General features: G+C 36.7%; 1 protein-coding gene across 1 annotated transcript; it reads left to right on the forward strand.

Annotated features, from left to right (window-relative positions):
• Window positions 1-1,925: 1,925 nt before the first annotated feature.
• On the forward strand, window positions 1,926-22,119 carry LOC129266414 (zinc finger protein 420-like). The gene is made up of 4 exons (XM_064103347.1): window positions 1,926-1,991; window positions 5,806-6,817; window positions 11,418-11,531; window positions 14,964-22,119. The coding sequence occupies exons 2-4, from the start codon at window positions 5,891-5,893 to the stop codon at window positions 17,298-17,300; spliced, it is 3,378 nt and encodes a 1,125-aa protein (XP_063959417.1). The 5' UTR covers window positions 1,926-1,991; window positions 5,806-5,890; the 3' UTR covers window positions 17,301-22,119.
• The last annotated feature ends 131 nt before the right edge of the window (window positions 22,120-22,250 follow it).

Raw genomic sequence — 22,250 nt, forward strand, 5'->3', positions numbered from 1 at the left:
TAGCAAGCTTATAGCACAATGTTGTATGCAGTCCATCTTTCGTCCCGCTCTTTATTTTCTATCCTCGGCAGCCCGGTCATGTTATTAAGATATTTTTTTTCTTGTCCCTTTTCTTTGTTTTCCAATTTAGCTTCTGACTTATTCCATTCTACCTTCATTTCCCGCTATTGTTTGCCATTTTGTCATCTTTTAATTTATTTCCCATAATGCTATTGCATTACATAGGCCGATTTCGGAATGATTTGTTCTTTCTCAAATGTTATTTCGTTCCTTTTCCCGCTTTCCTTCCTTTTCCATTAAAAATATTTTGTTCTTCTTCGTTCTCTTTTCACTTTTCCCTTTCCTTTTCCTCCTTCCCTTTTCCTCCTTTCCTTTCCTTTCCCCCTTTTCTTCCCCTTTCCCTTTCTTTCTTTCTCCCTCCCTTTTCTTTTTTCCCGTTTTTTTTATTTTCCCGGTGAAATCCGCCAGGGGGGGGGGGGCAGCTTGCCCCCCGCCTGTTACGCCTATATCTCCTAGAACATAAAGAAAGACGCTCCCAACCCCTTTATGTTAAAATTTGCTAAAATTTGCGTTTCTAATTTTAAAACTATTCTGGAGCCCCGTCGCGACGCGTCGCTTTCGGGTCAATTGGGCGACCCTCAAGTTTATGATCAATATGGAGCCCCTAATTCTAAGGAAAAACGAACTAACAGGACTGAGAAAGATGCTGGATATATTTTATGAAAGCTGGGAGACTTGATTGCTTACAGATTATTGCAAAGCTGACTGGTAATGTGAATGTTGTGCTATATTTCAGATTGCAGTGCGGATTTTGGAAAAGAAAAATAACTTGTTTGCTAAATATTTATGGACCAGACGCGGCGGAGCGACATTGAAGTGGGTGGCACCGGAAATAAAGGGCACTTTATTTTTTGAAAGATGCACTGAAAACAAAGTATCATAAAAAAAAATCGAATATCTACCCCAGTCTAACATAAAATAATATATGATGCAAAATCACAACATACGTTTCTGCCTGACATGCTTGAACTATAGCTGTGTGTTTCGATGTAATTTTAGAATGAACGATCTTTTTTACGGGGAATTTTATTCATATATCCAGAGTTTGACTTTTACTGGGGGGGGGGGGGGGGCTGATTAATGCACGCCAAGCGTGCCAACCCGGTGTGGTGCCAACACTTACAGAGCCGGCGCTCCCTTGCTTGGAGAAGAGTGCAGGGAGGGGGAGTTTCCCGCCCGGAGCGCGAAGTTTTTTATATCTATACTCAAATTCATATCAAAATTAAATTTTGCGTCTCTCGAAGAAAACTGAAACCATGCAGCCGGGCGAATTGTTAAATAAGGAGTGATGAGAAAGACTAACAGGAGGAAAATCTGAGGAGAGAGAGAGAGAGAGAGAGAGAGAGAGAGAGGGGGGGGGGGGTGGGGCAAGGAAGATATGAGGGGCGAATAAAGACTGAAAGGTGGAGAGAAAGAAACAGGGGGGGGGGGTGACACTGATCTCTAAGAGAGGAAGAGGGGGGGGGGGTGTATGGAAAGGGAACAAATGAAAAGATAAAGGGGTTATAAAGGGGAGTACTTTAGTGATCACATGATGTGTTTGATATATTATCAGTTTCTCTCTTTTCTATTTTCCTCCTTAATCTTCAAGTTCTTAATATTCTTCTCCCCCTCTTCTTCTTCTTCTCCTCCTCCTCCTTCTCCCAATTCTACGTCTATTTCTCGCACTACTCATTTTCTTACTTCATATAACATTTGCAGTAAGACTTAGCCTTGGATGGTTACCAAGAAAGAAAAATCCTACAATATTTACTATGTGAAAATCAAAATTCCTCTTCACATCCACCATCCAGTCACAAGAATTTTCTTGCTTCGCTTCCTAAATTTGGTTAATCATTATGTGTAAATTTGATGAGCGCCAGCTACGAACACCGGGCCAAAAGGTCAAATCCAGGACAAAAGCTTTCTCCTTGGGGCGATTCACCGAAATGGTAAGATAGATCTAGTACTAGTATTTTTTAGAAATAAAGTCATAATGCCATTATAAGGTGTGTATTTCGATTCTAATGTTATTGATGAATGTTTGTTGAGGTATTGACCAAATATTGTGCATTATAATATATATTTTCCATGTTCTTTTTGATGAAAATTTCTGTAATCCTAATCTGTAGCCCCATGTATTGACTTATTTGCTGGATGAATAAATGTCGATGCACGTCACAGCTGTTACTTTTGTTAGGCAAAAGCTTCGGTCTCTGTTATGTTGGTTGTTCAGCTGAACTCCGTTGGCTTCACTCACCAAATACAGAGACCGAAGTTCTAGCGCGATCTGTACAGGGGACTCAATGGCCATATGTTTATGTGTATTAAGTTCGGATAAAACAGGGCAGTGAAGTTGCGCGACAGCCGAGGTAAGTCACTGTTTTTGTTCCTTTTAACTTGATTTTCCCTGTTTTTTGGCAATTGATGCCAAGAGGGAATATTAATTTGCATTTCGGTCGCGTTAATTTTCAAAAGTTTGATTCATTAAAGACAAAAATTGAAGAGCCCCGACGGGGGGATTTTGCATTGTAAGTCCCCTAATGGTGGCTGCACGATAGCGAGCCGTCTGTGTATGAGGAGTAATTTAAAAAAAAAAAAAATGTTAAAAAACTCCTCGAAACAGACGGCTGCCAGCTGTCTAGGATCCATAATGATAATGCATGCCAAAGGAAATAGGTGCTAGGCAAACATTAGACAGTTTAGACCAAAAGTTTTGCCTTCGGTCTCTGTTATGTTGGTTGTTCAGCTGAACTTCATTGGCTTCACTCACCAATTACAGAGACCGAAGTTCTAGCGCGATCTGTACAGGGGACTCAATGGCCATTATGTTTATGTGTATTAAGTTCGGATAAAACAGGGCAGTGAAGTTGCGCGACAGGCGAGGTAAGTCACTGTTTTTGTTCCTTTTAACTTGATTTTCCCCGTTTTTTGGCAATAAATGCCAAGAGGGAATATTAATTTGCATTTCGGTCGCGTTAATTTTAAAAATTTTGATTCATTAAAGACAAAAATTGAAGAGCCTCGACGGGGGGATTTTGCATTGTAAGTCCCCTAATGGTGGCTGCACGATAGCAAGCCGTCTGTGTACGAGGAGAATTAAAAAAATAAAAAAATGTTAAAAAACTCCTCGAAACAGATGGCTGCCAGCTGTCTAGGCAAACATTTCCAATTCTCTAGACTCTGTCTCTGCTTGATTGGAAATTTAGAAACATGCATTTGCATCCAAAACTAATGTAATTGTAGTAGGCCTAGCCTAAGTTAGTAACGTCAATCTTCGAGATAGGCTGCAGAGCTTTTTGAAGATTATAGCTGATGATGATGATGCATTATTTGAGTGAAGAAAAGGGTACTAGGTTCTAATGCAGTTTCACACTGGCCGACTTCGAGCAAATTTCCCCACCAGTAGTTGGTCTCTCAGTCACATTTCGAGGTCAATAAACATAGGATATGCCCATCGCTTTAAATTATTGTGATAGAGAACGGCTGTATTTTGGCTTTGATCCCAACGTCATCACTTGAATTCTCAGGCATCGCTTTGCTTGGCTTCGCCATATGGACTAAGCCTGCGTCAAATCAATATTAAAATCGGTGTTCGATTGATGTCATCGAGCGCCTGTGCAGATTTTGCAAAATCGGTGCATCGAAAAAAAAAAAAAAAATATGTCAGCTGGCCGATTCGTTTGGTTCAACACAATCAATCATCAAAAATCAAAATAACAGTAATGTCCAACTTGACTACTACTTACTTGATTTATATTGCCCCCAAAATGAAACCGATTGTGTAATTATGATGCCTATTCACCATTAATTTGAAGTTTATTTCGATCATAGTTCGAGTCTTACTCGTCTGCTCGTGCCGAGATAATTGATGCACGATGAATTCATGAATGGAAGTCGCCATAGATCGTGCATGCGCAGTACCGTGCTTTAATCAAACCAGAAAATGGCCGGAAAATTGGTGCGATCAACGTAAAATAAATCTTGCTTTCATGAACAATATCGATATCATGACCATAGAACACGATTTAATCGTAATAATTAACAATAATTTGCATATGATAATCATTAATATGAATTTAGAGCTTGATGTGAAACGTTTGTATTTCGTATAAATTTTCAATGACGGCCGGACATCACATGACGATCGACTTGAGTGAGTGCACTTGTCTAAAAAAATAAAATATATCACGTCAGGATTGATTCTCGAACATTGTCAACATTCAGAAACTCTTTTCAAGATCGTAATATCACCATATAATAACATTTTACATGACAAAACAGAGAAATTGCGTTTGATATTTTTCCCATCAATTTGAAGCTAGTTTGTGCCCAACTTTGGGCTCTGATTTCATGAATGGAAAATATGTCATACGTCATCGAACTGGCATGCGCAATGTACTTCTTTTCTCGGAGCTCGGAGACGTCGTCCAGAGATGGAATAAAAATAAAGATACTGCCAGTATAATACTATTAATTCTTCCATATGAACATAACATACTTTGCTGACATCGTCATTATTTTTAGTATGGCCATAAAATCTTATTAATCGTAATTATTTAACATCCAATAATAATTTATATGAATTTAGAGCTCGATCTGAGACATTCGTATTTATTTCGATCGCATGCTCTTGTGTCTGACTTTAAAATAAAGAATGGATTATCAGGATTAATTCTTGAACATCGTCATAACTCATATTCCACAATATTTCCTCACAATCGTTATATCAGCATTGAATACCAATTCAAATGACCATCCAGAGAAAATTACGTATTTATTCCCATCAATTTATTTGGAGCTCATTTTGGATCCAACTACCCCGCCAACTACACAATCTCAGGCAAGTTACAGCGCTCTCCGCTGGTCGCACTTGTTTGCTGGCGCTGGCAAGCACGTACGCCTGTCGTTTCGGGAGAGTGAGTGTACGGGGCTGCGGACAGGGCTGGTGTGTGCGAGTCTGGACTGCGAGTGCTCGTTGACCGAAAATCATTTCTTTTGTTTTTTATTGTTTGAATTATACAATATTTCATTTTTTACAGATTTAACGACAAGGACCAACTTCACTGAACCATATAGTATTACACAATGCTTATTACACATGTTCAGGGAGAAATTAATAATTGTTTCACTTGACAATGAGGAGAAATTGAGAATATTTCATATTTCTTGTAATAAAATACAAAAAAAGAAATAGTGAGTGGATGACGTCATCAGCCTCCTCATTTGCATACCAACCAGGATGTGCATATAACTGTTTTGTGAAATTAAGCGAAACTTTAAAATGTCATAACTTTCTTATTTTACATCCGATTTTGATGAAATTTTCTGCCTTGTGCTTGTTGGATTTTTATCTTTTTATTCAAATCAACTTTTTGTTGGAGTGGACTTTTCCTTTAAGTTTCTTATAAAAATGAATTGCAATTGTATGGAAATTAGTATTTTGGGTCACAAAAGTGATGTTTTAATGATTTTTTTAAAGTGTGTGCTGTGTACCGCATTGGCATACCATATAGATCTACATGTATTCCCCACAGGCAGGGTGGTTGCAGAGCAATTTTCTCAAGTTGTATATCATTTTCAAGCTTTAGGATGTGCTTTTTCAAACTCAATGAAAATCTCAAAATTCATTTTGGGCGATGTATTGTTGGTTTTGGGGTGTCTGGTCACACATGTACTTTCCTATTCTGTAAAGTGAAATTTAAGCAATTCTTTTCCTAATTTACTTGAATGATTAATCTTTGAATTTTTATTATTTATTTTTAGGACCGCTTATCATGATGCAGTACCAAAGGAACAACTTGAAGCTCCAAACAACTCAACACACCATCATAACACCCAGCTTGCTAACATGGAACCAAAGCAAGAATTGAAAGAATGGGATGGGCCTGCTACTGCTCTTGACCTGAGCATCAAGAAACCGACTAGTCCCTGGTTAAAAGATTCTGGAGAGGATGGGGACACCACTGCTGGAGAGGAGAAACCTTTACGAGGCGAGCTTTCATCTGGTGGAAGAGAAAACTCGGTTTCATCTGAAAACGTTGAAGAAGAGGTGAAGGAGAAATTCTTGCCAAAGGTGAATAACTTTAAAGCACATAAAGGACAGCATAGTGATTCTGTATCCTCAAGTGTGGTCGATATAGCTGCCTGTCCGTTGCCTGAATTGCCTCGGGAGGATAACGTGGAAGGCACACGTAAGGATGGCACAGAGTGTGCAGAAAGGGATGACAATCTATCAAGTGCAATGTCTGCGGGCGCGGATATACTTCTCCATCGCCATGCCGATTCTCCTTGTCCTCCTCAAGTGACAGAGTCAATTCCTCCTGCCTTGCCAGTGGAAGATTCCACCTCACCATGTAACCTCAAGGTAGAACCGAGAAGTCCATCACCGCAAGCAACGGACCATGCCAGTCACGACTCGCCCATCCCGGATTCCACATTTCCTGAAGTGGTGCCAAAGACAGATCCCGGCAGTCCAACGCCACCCACAGACAGGACTTCAAGCAGCACCAGTAGCACAGATCATAGCCCTGGTCCTTCGTGCACCAGTAGCACCGATGCCAGCCCTGTTCCTTCGAGACCGTTCAGCTGCATGCTTCCCATCCTGTCAATACCCAAGGTTAGACTGAGACAGAATAGGAGTGAGGGTCAATCATCCTGGACTCATGTGCCGTCGGACTCGCCTTCTCTGAACGTAGGGGGATACTTCCTAGATGGATGTGGAGGGTCAACGTCTGGAGAACAGAGCGGCTTGGATCCCATGGATTACAGCAGTAAGGTAATTATATGGTGGGAAGACCTTGGTCCTCGATTATGTAAAATGTACCATCACTAGCAACAGTTTAAGACCTACCCGAAAATTTGTGTGCATCGCACATGTTATAAAATTTTATAATATGCTGTAATACAATGTAGTTTCATTGAAAAAATAGTTTGTATATAATTTGATTCTGTGTTTGATTTGAATGAAATAAAGGGAAATGAGTTTAAAGAAATTGTCCAATAGCTTGACTAATCCTCTTGGTCAATATCAGTCTGTAACCCTAACTTCCGCTTTGTCCTATTCAATGCTGTGCATGCTTCATTATTAAAGGTCAAGTCTACCCAGGAGAATTTTGATTTTGATTAGAATCAATAGAAAAAAAAAAAACAAGCATATTGCTGAAAATTTCATGAATATTGGATGTGAACTATTAAAGAAAGTTATGAACTATTAAAGAAAGCTAAGACATTTTAAAGTTTCACTTATTTATCAAAATGAGCGTGATCGGTTCATCACGGACGGACATTTGATAGATTTTGAAAACTTTGAAAGCTTGTAACAAATTAGGAATAAGATGAACATGGTTCCTTTGTGTTTTATAGTGAAGGGTAGGGCAAAGTATGTTGAATGATGAAAAAAAATTGTTGCCATGGTTACCTACAAACATAGGTAGCCACTAAATGTGCCATATCACGGACGGACATGATAGAAATGTGGTTTTCAGAATTTTTGAACATTTTTATTGTTTCTATCTAAATAGCTTAACTTTGACCAATAATTGTTAATGCAACTTACACTCGGGTATGTTAGCTTCTATGTTTAGCATATTGAATTCTTAACCAATATCAAACTTCCGAGAGAATTGCAAATATTTTCCATCACGGACGGACATCTCGGACGGACATCACGGACGGACACAATTAAAATACATTGGAAGTACCTTGTAAGAAGTTCTTATTACTTGTTTGGGGGAACAAATGCTATTGTATTGATGATTTGTACATTCTTTATATGATTAAACAATATTAGTTGCACAATCAAGTTGCTACAACTTCAATCAAGTTGCTACAACTTGATTTAAGTTGTAGCAACATGATTTTTATGCTAGACACACAAAATAATCTAGCCATATGATTGCTTTTAAACACAGTTCTTTTCAAAATCAAATATCCTAATGCACATTGTCTTCTTTTCAATTTAGAGAATACTGTAGTTGGTACCAAATCAACATCCAGTGGATCAATGATCATGTTGATACTTTTCATGATATATCATGATGATACATGTATGTTCATACATTTTTAGGCATTAATTTTCGAAGAGCACAGATTTTTTTATGTCCAGTAACTAAATCCAAAAGATTCACAGGTAAGGTTGCTTATCATTATGCTTGTTTGGTGGATCAAGTATGACCACAACACTTGTCTAGGCTCTCTTCAAATTCATCTTTTGTCCATATTAAAGTGGAGGGTTACACTTCGTAATTCCGAAGGTTCTTGATTCCGAAGGTTCGTAATTCCGAAACACGCAAATTGCCTATACCTCGATGTTCGTTAATCCGAAAACGTAAAAGGGTTCGTTAGTCCGAACATTTGTGGCGTTATTCCGAAGGTTCGATAATCCGAAAACGAAATAAGGTTCGATGTTCTGAAGGTTCCTTAATCCGAAAACGAAATAAGGTTCGTTGTTCCGAAGGTTCCTTAATCCGAAAACGAAATAAGGTTCGTTGTTCCGAAGGTTCGTCAGTCCGAAAACGAAATAAGGTTAGTTAATCATTTAGTTTTCGGACTAACGAACCTTCGGAATTACGAACCTCATTTCTTTTTCGGATTAACGAACCTTCGGAATTACGAACCTCACTTCGTTTTCGGACTAACGAACCTTCGGAATTACGTACTTCATTTCGTTTTCGGACTAACGAACTTTCGGAATTACGAACCTTCGGAAATACGAACCTTCGGAATAACGAACCTTCGCAATAACTGAACCTTCGGAATAACGAAGCTTCGGAATTACGAATGTATGCGAAAGTGGAGACACCCCTTCACATCAACAGCCCTCATGTATTTAGGCCCTGACTGAATCCAAAATTGAAATCAGATACCAATTAAACTTCTAAACACTGCAGTGCAAGCTTTATATGAATTGTATGCATTTTCACAGATTTCTAGATCAGCAATTTGCTCAAAATTAGCTCCAAAATGGACTTTAAAAAAAGGAATTCTTGTACTTTTCACAAGCCTCAAGGACGTGATGTCATGTTCTGTTAGAAGCATTGTGAATCCATGGAAAAAAATGATGATTTTTTTTTTCTGCTTATCAGAATATGCATTCTCCTTTCTTCTTTTCCATCACTTTCTGCAAGCTTCAATTGATGAAATATACAGCTTTTGACTTATTCTTGCTCTATTTCATTTCCTGCTTTTTGGCATACATGTAGCTTCCAACTCTATCTGCATTCCAATTATGTTTTTAAAAAAATTCCTGACAACAATTAAACCCCAATAACAGCCAAAGAAAGATTTCACAAAAAATTGTGAAGAGTTGTAGGTTTCCATCCATTTGAGTTCTGAATAATTCTCAGTGCCATTTTCACTGCAAATTGGAACTAAAATTGAATTCATAATCTGCTCAGTATTTGCTCATTGTCTGTCCGTGATGAAATTAATGTCCGTCTGCGATTAATTTGATTGATTTATGATATGGATAAAATGTATGGATGTTAGCTATATTCAAATGAAATGATGTACAGTGTCTAGTGAGATGCTTCTACACACTTTTATTTTCGTTTCTATTCTGATAAAGAATAAAAAGCTGAATCCATACATATTATCCATATCATAAACTCAATAAAAATTATCACAGACGGACATTAATTTCATCACGGACGGAAATTTCAAAATGGAATGTTAACATCTAGCAGAAAAATTTACTTCCCATATTTTTTCTACTAATTTATGTTTGATGATAGATTAATGTTCAGAGTACAAGAAAATCCAAACCAAATTGGAGTAACTTTGAAAACACTAAAACTAGAGTGAATTGAATTTGAGTGAATTTACATTGTCCGTCCGTGATGAAATTAATGTCCGTCCGTGATCATTTTTGATTGAGTTTATGATATGAATAAAATGTATGGATTTCAGCTATGTTCAAATAAAATGATGTACAGTGTTTAGTGAGATACCTCTACACCTTTTTATTTTTTATTTCTATTCTGATAAAAAGTAAAAAAACTTTTTATATTTTTTTTCATCACGGACGGAAATTTCAAAATGGAAATGTTCACACCTACCAAAAAAAATTACTTCCCAATATTTTTTTTCTACTAATTTATGTTTGGTAATACATTAATGTTCAGAGTGCAAGAACATCCAAACCAAATTAGAATAACTTGAAAAACAATAAAACTAGAGAGAATTTAATTTGAGTAAAAATGTCCGTCCGTGATGAGAGGTAATAGCACCCCCACAAATAAAATGGACTATTCCAGTACTTTCGGATTTATCAATCTTCATGAAACTGAGTTCTTTGAAACCTGAGATATCAAAGATTGTCTTAAAAGCAATTTTGATAGAAATATTAAAAAAAAAAAAATTCACCTCAATGCTAACCCTTAACCGATCATGCTCAAATACAGTATACAGTATCAGTAATATGCAAACAAGAGAGTCAATGATGTCCATCACTATTTCTTTTGTTTTTCTATTGTGAGAATTATACAATATTTCAATTTTTACAGATTTGGCAATAATGACCAACTTAAATGAACCACAAAATGTTAAAACAATGCTAATTTAGGAAAAATAAAACTTTGTATCACATGACAATGAGAAAAAAAAAGAAATATTTCATATTCATAAAATGAAAAACAAAAGAAATAGCGAGTGAATGATGTCATCAGTCCCCTCATTTGCATTCTGATTAGGATGTGCATGTAACTGTTTTGTGAAATTAAGCAAAACTTTGAAATATCTTAACTTTCTTATTTTACATCTGATTTTGATGAAATTTTCAGTCTTAAGCTAGTTGGATTTTTCCCTTTTTAATCAAATCAACTTTTTGCTGCTCAAGGTGGACTTCGTCCTTTATGACTCCAACCTTCCATCTCATTGAAACTTTACTATATTTGTCCATAGAGACTTGGTCAATGTCAGCATTACCACCTTACCTTCACTTTGCCATGTTCAATGCATACATGTACATGTAGATCTTTTCAAAACGTTCCTACTGAATCTCTTATATATTTGTCTATACACACTTTATAGTCAATGTCCCCATTACCCTCACGCACTTCCCTCTTTGTCCTGTTCAGTGCATCTAATCGAAAGTCTCCTACCTTCCGATAGAATCTTTTTATTTGTCCATACAGACTTGGTCAATGTCCGCATTACCCTCATGTAGGGCTACTGTACATGTACATTTACTTCCCTTTTTTTTCCTGTTCAATGCATCTTATCAAAACTCTAATATTCCTACTGAATCTTTTATATTTGTCCATACTGTCTTGGCCAATGTCAGCATTACCCTTACCTTCACTTTGCCCTGTTCAACACATGATCTTATCAAAACTCTCCAACCTTCCTACTGAATCTTTAAATATTCTTCCATACAGTCTTGGTCAATGTCAGCGGAAAGTGGAACCGATGACCCGATGTTGAGACCCTCCCTTCTTCAGATGGCTCTACAGCATGGGTCAACTCAAGTCAACATTCCAGCCACTTCACAGGTACAATGTAGGATAGTTCACCAACCCTTGGCCGGTATTCAGTTCCATTCTAACCGGTCAAGTCCATCCCAGAAGAAGAATGATTTGATTCAATATAGAAAAATCAAACAAGCAGAATGCTGAAAATTTCATCAAAATTGGATGTAAAAAAAGAAAGTTACAATGTTTCAAATTCTCGCTTATTTTTTACAAAAGTTATATGCACAACTCAGTGATATAGATGAGAGAGTCAACGATGTCCATCACTCACTACGTGTATTTCACTTTTTTATTTGTTTGAATTATACAATATTTCAATATTTACAGATTTGACAATAAGGACCAACTTGACTGAGCCATAAAATGTCATAACAATGGTAATTCCACTTGTTCAGGGAGGAGCATAACTTGATTTACAGGACAATAAAGAAGAAAATAACAATATTTAACTTTTCATATAATAGAAAAAAAACAAAATCGTGAGTAAGTGATGTCATCGGTCACCTCATTTGCATACAGACCAGGATGTGCATACGGGCTATTCCACGGTTACTCACGTTACATTTGGAGACACCTTGACTCATACTTGGAGCTGTAACTCCATTATTATTGATAGGAACTAAACATCTCCTTATCACAACAAAGTACACAGTCTGACTATCCTTTGTATAAAAACAAAACTTGGGAAATTTTATTATGCTCCTGGCAAATCTTTGGAATGTGTCGGTTACTCACGTTACATGATTTGGACATGCATAAAATGAAAAGTCGACATAAGTGAAAAGTCTCCTCATACAAGGCTTTTATGAAAGTTGATTATATCCATTTCAAAGAAGTATATTAGGGAGACAAACTTTGTACATAATTAAAAAAATAAAGAACACATGGTTTTTACTTGGGGTGCAGATAATATGGTTACTCACGTTACGGTTACTCACATTACATTTTGTCCATGTATAGTTAACAACACAAATGTCATTAAAAATTCAATGTGTGTAAAATTCATTGCTAGGAACATCAAAAAGAGAGATTTTATACAAAAAATTGGAACAATTGGAGCTTTATTAGTAAGTAAGAGGGAAAAGTATGATTTTGCTTACTAATTATGCATAAATTAGCATAATTGCTTAATACCAATTTGAATGAAATAAATTACTGTATAGTATTGTAGATTATGTCCAAGACAACCTGCGTGCAAATTTTCGGCGTGATCGTGCAGCCAATGGCCGAGATCTCAAGGGGGGCCTGGGAGGCCCCACCCACCCCCCCCCCCCCTTGGGCCATATTAACTCCCAAAATACCCCAGCCTAGATAGGGTTACAGGTAAGGACATTCAATGTGTTGTTCGAACACTCTTTAGAGTTTGGTTAATCGAAACCAAGTCTTACTAATGCACTTTCGCATTGTGAATACTTCTACTAATATTCAATTTTTTGTGTGATTGTATGACCACTGATATTTTGATGAACAAAGAGGTGTACCCTCATTTTGCTTTTAATTAATCAAAAATAACTTAACAACTCACCATGAGACTTAAAACTTGACATCCCACAGAAAATGTTACCTAACTGCATCATTTTTACAGGTTACTCACATTACATGATGGTTACTCACGTTACAAAGTTACTCACGTTACAGTTTTTCTTCATCATTTTTATAAAAAATTGTACTTTTTAATGATTTTTATAGTCATCACTGTGTCAAAGATTGTTTGAAGGAAGAGAATTTAAAATCCCACCAATTAACTGTGAAGAATTTTTCTCTCAGAAAACAAAGTCAGTTTTTTCGGTTACTCACGTTACATCACCTGACCAGGTTGCAATATTCATTTTTGAATGAGTACTACAAATTTACTTGAAAAGCTGTTGTGTATTTTAGGTAATTTGACTCTTCTAAACTTCAGAAATATATAAAGTGGTATGTTGTTGCAATAACAAAATGGTAAAAAGGCATATTTCATTTTTCACTATTTTTCTTGTATTTTGGTACAGAATGGAAGACACAACTTTTGACCATTTTTTTCCAAAGTATAGATATGAAAATAAACTTTTTATTTTTTGTTCCTGAAACTATCATGTATGAAGGACTTAAAGTATTAAAAAATTCAAGAAAATATTGAATTTGAATTTTTAAGCTCATGTCCACCAACCTGTGGAATTGCCCATATAGATATTTTGTGAAATTAAGCGAAACTTAAAAATGTCATAGCTTTCTTATTTTACATCCACTTGTTCAATTTTTCTCTTTTTATTAAGAGTAACTTTTTGTTAGGGTTGACTTGTGAAATAAACCCTTGCAGCAAGTTAGCTTTTGTGAAAGCACAAAAACCAGAGCATATGAAATGTCAAGATCAATAATGCTCTCTTTTTATTTTTTTAAAGAGATTTATAACTAATTAAACTTTGAAAATCATGCCTCTGTGTGAAGTCACACATGTTTTCTATTGTTTGAATTACAGATTTGACATTAAGGGCTAACTTGACTAAACCATAAAATGTTCGAACAATTCAACGCGTTTAGAAATGTCAAATTTCATATTTTACATCCGATTTTGATAAAAATTTTTTTAGTGTTATGCTTGTTGGATTTTTTTATTTTTATTTAAATCAACGTTTTATTTGGGTGAATTTTTCCTTAAAACATTTTACCTACAGTAAATTTGGTTTACTAAAGACAAATATACAAATAGGAGATGGATGCTTAAAATGGTTACTCTTATTTGATTACTGGCCTTGGTTTACATGTATGTATGTTGTAAAATACTTTCTTATAGTTTTCTTATTGTACAATAGTGTCATAACATGGCACAACAACAAGTCATACATGTATTTGTGTTTATAAATTTTCAAGAGTGGCATGGACATACTCTTGGCAATAATTTTGCACTCTTTGTACCCACAGCTTTTGTTATTTTGCCAACAAATGACTCACGCCTCTTAAACATTTCAATTATTGCCTTACATGTTCATGTACATGTAATTCATATATTAAAGGGTATGAATTAAGACTCTCCTAATGTACATATCCCCATGGCATGAGATTTATTGTGTGAAGGCTTTATCTTCATTTGATATCCTTATACATGGTGTAGTGGTTCACTCACTTGACTCCTAAACCAAGGGTTGAGGGTTCAAATACCATCCAGCGCTAATGTCCTGTGGCAGATACTTATCCATGTTTGCCACTCTCCACCCAGGTGTTAAATGGGTACCCGGTAGGATGTGAACGTCATTGTGATTACATTGGCACATGTGCATCAATAAATTAACGGTTGCCTGGCCAGATACTTCCCAGGGAGTGGAGATGGTGCACTTTATGTGTGGAACATTGATGGATTCTGTTACCATGGTAATGATAAATACAAAGTAAAGCACTTAAGTATGAAGCGCTTTATAAATCTAACTATTACTATTAACATTATTATTAGTATAATTATGTTGTGGTTATTTTCAGGCGCTGGAAGAGCAAATGGAACTGAGACGAACAGGAAGTAGTTTAGGGACATGCCCCACCTTGCCCATCAACCCCAAGAATTCTGGAAAAGCCAAACCTCGTACCAAGACTCGGGAGAAGCGCTACTACCAGTGTGAACATTGTAATATCATCTATGAGCAACCCCGTAAGCTCGAACGGCACCTACAAGATCTTGTCGGCAAACCACCTTACGTGTGCTGTTACTGCGACATGGCATTTCCAACTCTTGGCTGTAAGAGGTTTCACTCTCGTCTACATGAGGACAAGACCATGCCATGTCCGTACTGCCCGAAGGTATTCCATGAAAGGCGCAGGTATGATGATCATGTCCGCTCGCATACAGGCGAAGCACCGTTTATGTGTCAGGAGTGTGGAAACGTTTACCGTACACGGAGTGCGCTCCGCATCCACAAACGCACACATGGCAATGACAAGCCCTTGCAGTGTCGTTTCTGCCCCAAGCGTTTCATTCGGATTGGAGATGTTCAGGTGCATGAACGCACCCATACGGGAGAGAAGCCCTACAAATGCGGGATCTGCGAGAGTTCCTTTGCCACCAGCAGCCAAGTCAATCGCCACAGACGGACACATTCAGAAGAGCGCCCCCATCAATGTTCCTATTGCAATAAGACTTTCAAGAATCCAGACTATCTGATAACTCATGAAAAAATGCATCTTGGCCATAAGCCACACCACTGCAAGTACTGTCCTAAACAGTTCCGTACCCCAAGAGAATTGGTTCACCATGAGCGTGTGCATACAGGCGAGAAGCCCTTTGAGTGCAAGGAGTGTGGACATCGCTTTTCCAAAAAGACCAATCTCAAACAGCACGAGTTGCAACACACTGGTATCAAGTCCTTCAAGTGTTCCAAGTGTCCAAAGTCCTTCTACAGGAAAGCATCTCTTATGTGGCATGAGAAAATCCACGAGAATCGGGAACGCTTCCTCTGTAAGGAATGTGGCAAGCTGTTCTTCAAGGAGTCATCGCGCGACAAGCATGTCCGTAAAGCTCACGGTAAAGATGAGGGAGCCGAAAGTGGCGATGGGGATGGTGATGTCTTGGAGGAGGACGAAGGAGAAGAGGGTGAATTACAAGATACTGAAGGTGGAGAATCATCCTGTGAAAAAAACCCTGATACGTATCCCAGGGCTGCATCGCGAGAAAAGCGTACTCCGAGTAAAGTTCAAAATGATGGAACTGATAGCACATGCGAGGAATGTGGTAAGACGTTTCTGGCCCGCAGATCACTCCTGCGACATTACAGAGCAATTCACAACCGCTACATCTCCAGAAATGGAGAGGGTGACTCTCCAGGGACAAAACCGAAGAAATCCTTCTCTTGTAGAATATGCTCTGAGACATTCCTGACCGATCATCTACGGCATGTGCATGAAGGTACGCACACCAACGCATCCTTCACCTGTGAAACGTGCAACAAAACGTTCTCCACTCGCCAGCTCCTCGTGAAGCACCAGAAGATCCACTCCGATGTCAAGCCTCACGTCTGTGAAACCTGCGGGAGTGCCTTTACCATCAAATGGTACTTGAACAGACACATCAACATCGTGCATTCTGATGTCTACAGCCATTCCTGCTCCATCTGCGACAAGAAATTCAAATCCAAGACGGCGCTCAGCGTCCACATGCAACTCCACAACGTTGAAGGTAAGGTGTACAGATGCGATCAATGTGATGCAGAGTTTCATGTTAAGCGCTACCTTGCCAGACACAAGCGAAAGTACCATCGTGGCAAAGACAGTGCCAAGACTGCTCGCCGTGCCAACACTAAACACAAGGATGATGATGATGACGATGATGACCCTATGTATGATTTTGATGATAACATGGATGATGATGGCTTTGACATCATGAATGATGATTCCCAAGCGGTGTCCGGGGTGTTCCTGCGTCAGATGCTCTCCAAGGGTAGCGACCTGGATGATTTCAACAAATCTTCTAAGGCACTCAACAACCATGAACATTCAGATCTAGAAGACACTACAAATACTTTAAATAATCATGAATCCGACAGTAATAGTGTTCCTAAGGTTGATATCGACCATGATGGTTCTTCATTTAAAAAGATACCTAGCAAAGATCAAGACATAGATCAAGAACACCAATTAATGCAATCTTCTGCTGACATTGCAAGTACCTCTAAAGATATCAGTTTTAACCTTACCCCAGAAGATGATAATGCTGAACCTTTTATTGACAGGGAGGATAATCATGATGACGATGAAGAAGGTGATAACGATGATGAATACGATGGTGCTTTTTCCCTTGATGGTGATGAAATGTCAAATTATGTTTAACGACTAGAATATTCTTATGCAGCAGTCGAACGACATGTAACAAAACCGACCCCAGTGAGATCAAAGCTGTAACGTTATTTAGAATGGCATATTTTCGATTGATGTGAAGTGGGTCTCGTTGGGTCAGTATAGTTTTAGCGTACATTTATCTGTACTTTAGATAGAGAGATGAAATCAACCAAAGCCTTACTCATTATTTTGTTATTCTCATACCCCATTTATTATGTTAACCAACATATACAGGCTTAGAATATCCATGTTACATCCATTTTCCAAACCCACCTCCAGACGTTTCCCAGAAACCTCTTTGAGACTCTTCAAATAAAATCAATCTAAACCTGGGAAGTATTTCATGAAAAAAATAAATTAGTGACAACTGTTATAAGCTACTGTAATCCTTGCATCTGATTGGCTTAGAACAAATTATTCAGTGAAAATCTCTGACAATATACTTCATGAATTACTCCTCCGTACAAGTTAATGTAGTTTTCACCTCGAACTGTAGTTTGTCAAAAATACTTTGTATTAGTTTCTTATAATGGTATACATGTAGTAGACCAAGAAAAACAAATGATAATAACCACAAGATAAATTCATCTCTTGGCTTGACATTGTTAAAGGCTGATCTAAAGTGCCAATTAGCGCCTGTCTTCTTGTATTTGTATTAAGAAATGCATAAGTTAACTCATCACCAATTCATAGCAGTTTTTTGGACCAGGGCCCTGGGACATACAGAGCTAGCCACTGAGGGGCTGAGCATCGATTATTGTACAGTTGGGCAATTCTTGGTCATGTGTGTGAACGAAATCATGACAAATCTTGGCTTTAATTAGTTATAAATCAATTTTGTTTTACAGATTTATAACTAATTATGATATTGAAAGTTTAATTCACTGGAATTTCAAAATGAAATTAAACTTGTGTATGATCAATCATGAAATTAATAATCGATCATGAGGGCTTTAACCCTAAAAGGCCTGGGGGGCCATAATGGCCCCCGTAGACGCTTCGCGTCATATTTCTGAAACGCAAAACGATAGCGCCGCAAAATTTTATGACTTTTTCTTACGCAACTTTTGAGACCAAATTCGTGACATACGGGAATAGAATCGCGACGTCACGTGACTTTGTACGAGACAATGTCATGCCGAAAATGGCTCATTTTTATACTTTGTGTACAAAGTCTATGGGAGATGAAATTCATAAAAGGGTGATTATTTTTCGTTCTAATTGGTCTGCTTAATTAATTTAGATGTTTAACGGTCTGTAATAATTTCCATTGAAAAAAACAATGAGAAACAAAAGATGAAAAACAAAGAAATACATAAGAAATTCTAAAAACAAAGAAATACATAAGGAAATACTGTCATTTAAAAGAAAGAAATGCTTTGAGATATGCCTGCCTTGCCAGTGGATGTACTGAAACATAACATAGAAGTGCAGAAATTTCTGACCCAATCAAATTGATTGATTGTTAAACATGAAATGCAAGAACTTGGTATATACTAAAGGCTAATCTTGTAGTGATTGTTGTAGCTTAATTATGCATCCTGTGATAGTCAATGATTTTATTTGTTCTAGTCTGCACATACTCGTACAGCACTGAATATTTTTTTTTTGTCGGGGGGATGGATGGGTAAAAATTGGATTAGTATTGTTCTTTATTTTTGTATCTTTCTGATATTGATATTTTTTTTCTATTACATAACCATACACTTTCACCTTACTATTTTCCCACCAACACAAAATGTTCATTTATTGTTTAACACTTACTATTTGAATTTAGGGTAAAAGCACTAGGTCATATGCCGTGTCTTGATGTTTAAAAAACAATAACATTGTTTATCATGTAATTTCATCGAAAATGACAAGGACTGCATCAACCAAATTGTTAATAGCAGAAACCAAAATTTGTAAATTTGAATTCAAGATCGCAATGGGTGTTTGCAAGTTCATTTTTTACCCTTTTGGTGTTGGTGTTGGGTCAATTTTTACATAGAAAACATAAAATGCAGTTGGTCCTGAAAAATCAATCACTTGGTGTTAAGCTACCAATGTTGTGATTGAATGAAAACTCTGAATATGTTTTGGAGCTAGGGAAGCAATCTAACTTGTGCTTCCAACACCAACACCAGCTCAAACACCAGACTTGAAATCACCCAATGAAGTTGGCAGGCATGCTCTTTTCAGTACCGCTAACAAATATTATTTCTTGCAACCAAGACATTTGATGCGGATTGATAAAAAGATACACAAATGAAACGATTAAAGGACGAGTCAACAAATTTGAAGGGAAATATTGGTAAGAAGAAAAGAGTATAAGAATTAAAATGATGATTCACCGTTGATAATTATGTCCACAAAATTTGTGATTGTAATGAAAATTAATGTTTTAAAATTGTTTAAAGCTTTTCCTATATGATTGTATTGTGATGTAATTATTTCATTATTCTTGGGGAAAATTTCCCAATTATTTCAATTATAATTTGTTTTAAATTTTGTGTTTTGGAAGTGATTTTTTTTGCACCAGATCAAAGCATTCATTGGCAATTAATGTGTAAAGATCAAACATGTTTATATTCCATTGACTGGACAGGGCTGTGTTTGTACGAGTCACAAATTTTACATTGTAAACCTTGTCCCGTTGCTGACCCTTCTACATGTACTTCTAATTTCCTTGTCGTTATTTCTTTAAAAGGAACAATGTTAATGCTTAAGAAAACGATGTCAGCCAGACCATGATCTAATAGATTGAAAGTTTCTTCTTAATTATCTCAATTATGAAGAGGCTTAAAAGTTACTATCATAATAACTTTTCAATCTTAGTTGGTATCTTTGATGGAATCCTGAATTTTTATTGGTTGTCGGGCATTGTTACCATTAGATGGCAAATCTATCAAATAGAATTGATGAAACAGACCCTAGATAATTATATTTTACCTTCCTTCTCTGCTATGATTCCGGTCCCATTGGCCCATATTCTGAAGTCGGGTGTGATTTAAACTCTGGTCCAAAGTTGTGGAAAGCTAATTATGACATAAATCTTAGGGAATAGAGGTTCAATGAATCGGGTCATTTGATTCTAAGATCATCCTTCACTATCTGGGATAGATGAAAAAAACGGTTCATTTCACTTATAAATAATTAGGAAAGAGCACAGCAATCATAAGAAGCAAATGATGTAAACAAGATTTTGACATGTTTGGCTTTCCATAAGTTAAACAAGGGTCTGAATTAGACCTGACTTCTGATGGACCTTTCTGTCACCCTGTGGTCTTGTAATCTTCTAGGTCTAGTAGGTAACATCCATGGAATACTTAATTTTGATTGGCTGTCGGACAGTGTTACCATGGCAGCTACCATTAGATGTCAAATTTGGTTTGATAAAACAGATCCTATATGATTACCTTGTCTGCTATGAATCCGGTCCCTTTCTGTCAGCCTGTGGTCTTATTAAGTTCTAGGTCCACTTGACTAAAATATATGCCAAGTGAAGTTTCAACTCATTTTTCTTTTGTCATGCGATACATTTCAATTCAGACCACCTATTCTTGCCCATGATCCTGTGTTTCATTGCCTACATGTGAATCAACTTTCATGAAGCTATTTTGAAATTTGTGTATGATTTTACAATGGACTTGAATATTAAAGGGCCAAATTAGATGATGAGACGTGGCAATTTTTTCTTGATTCTTTGCAGCATATTTTGGCCTATACAAAAAAAAAATCATGAACTTTCAATTGTCTTTATAACCATTCATTTGATATAAATATTGATTTAATCTTTCCTGCAATGTTCCTAAGCAGTCTCATGTTCAAATCCTCAACTAAGGACAAAAAAAATATTCTAGTTGGATTTAGGAATATTTAATATACATACATTTGTGCTCAACACTTTTAATAGTGAACCCCACCACCATCTGTACTCCTTCATGCTGAGTGTTGAATGTAGACAACAACACTACCATGTTCAGCAAGCCTGGAGAAACACATTTTATTTAATGTAATAATTATTTTATAGCCTGACTTTCCAATTGAATATCACAAACATGGCAGAATGTGAACACTTAGTATATATTTATTTTTTGGTGGTTTTCACTAACCTTTGATCACCACTGTATATATCTTATTTCAACTTGTATGGTCTGAAATGATGAAAAGTCACACATGACTTGCAATATCTGATTTGTTCATAAAGTCATTTTCAGTTTGCGAATAGCTTACTGAAACATAAATGCATTGTGACACAAAACATATGTATTAATGTTAGGGTTGACATTTGTACATTGTGGTCATTGCAATCAATTGTAAAGATGCATTCTAAGATTTGTGTTATGTACCCCTGGACCTTGTTTCATAAAGTTCAGTTATCAGTCTTAGGGTTGATTTTTACAATTAATAGCATTGATCATTATGTTCTATCAATTTTACTTATCAACATGAAATCAAGTACAAATCTATGTGTTAAGGGGCCAAGGTCTAGTGAGTTATTGAGAATCATCCTACATGTGTATCTTAACAACTCTGTGCATTCATATTTTGTCATCAATATGTTACAATTTATATCATGAAAAACAATTGATATAATGATTAGTAAGTACATGTGTGCACCTTTTAATATACTGTACATAATGCAATTAAAGATGGGATATTATGTTATATAACATGTATGTAATTATAACTGATGGTAATTCTTAGTATGTAATATTATGAAGCAAATCATTGTTGTTTAATAGTCATTGATGCGTATTGTGCAAACTGGTATGTGTTGTAAGTATATTTGTGGAATGAAAATATAGCCATATTGATAGATACTGGAGACAGGTTTTTTGTATGTTTTTGTTGTTGTTTAAAGGGGAATCTAACTAAAATAAAACTTGTTTTTAGAGGAAAAAGGAAAATCAGACAAGTTGATAGGTGACAGTTTTTTTACAGTGTCGGACAAACTAT

This window comes from Lytechinus pictus, chromosome 8 (genome assembly GCF_037042905.1).
Source record: "Lytechinus pictus isolate F3 Inbred chromosome 8, Lp3.0, whole genome shotgun sequence".
Lineage (NCBI taxonomy): Eukaryota > Metazoa > Echinodermata > Echinoidea > Temnopleuroida > Toxopneustidae > Lytechinus > Lytechinus pictus.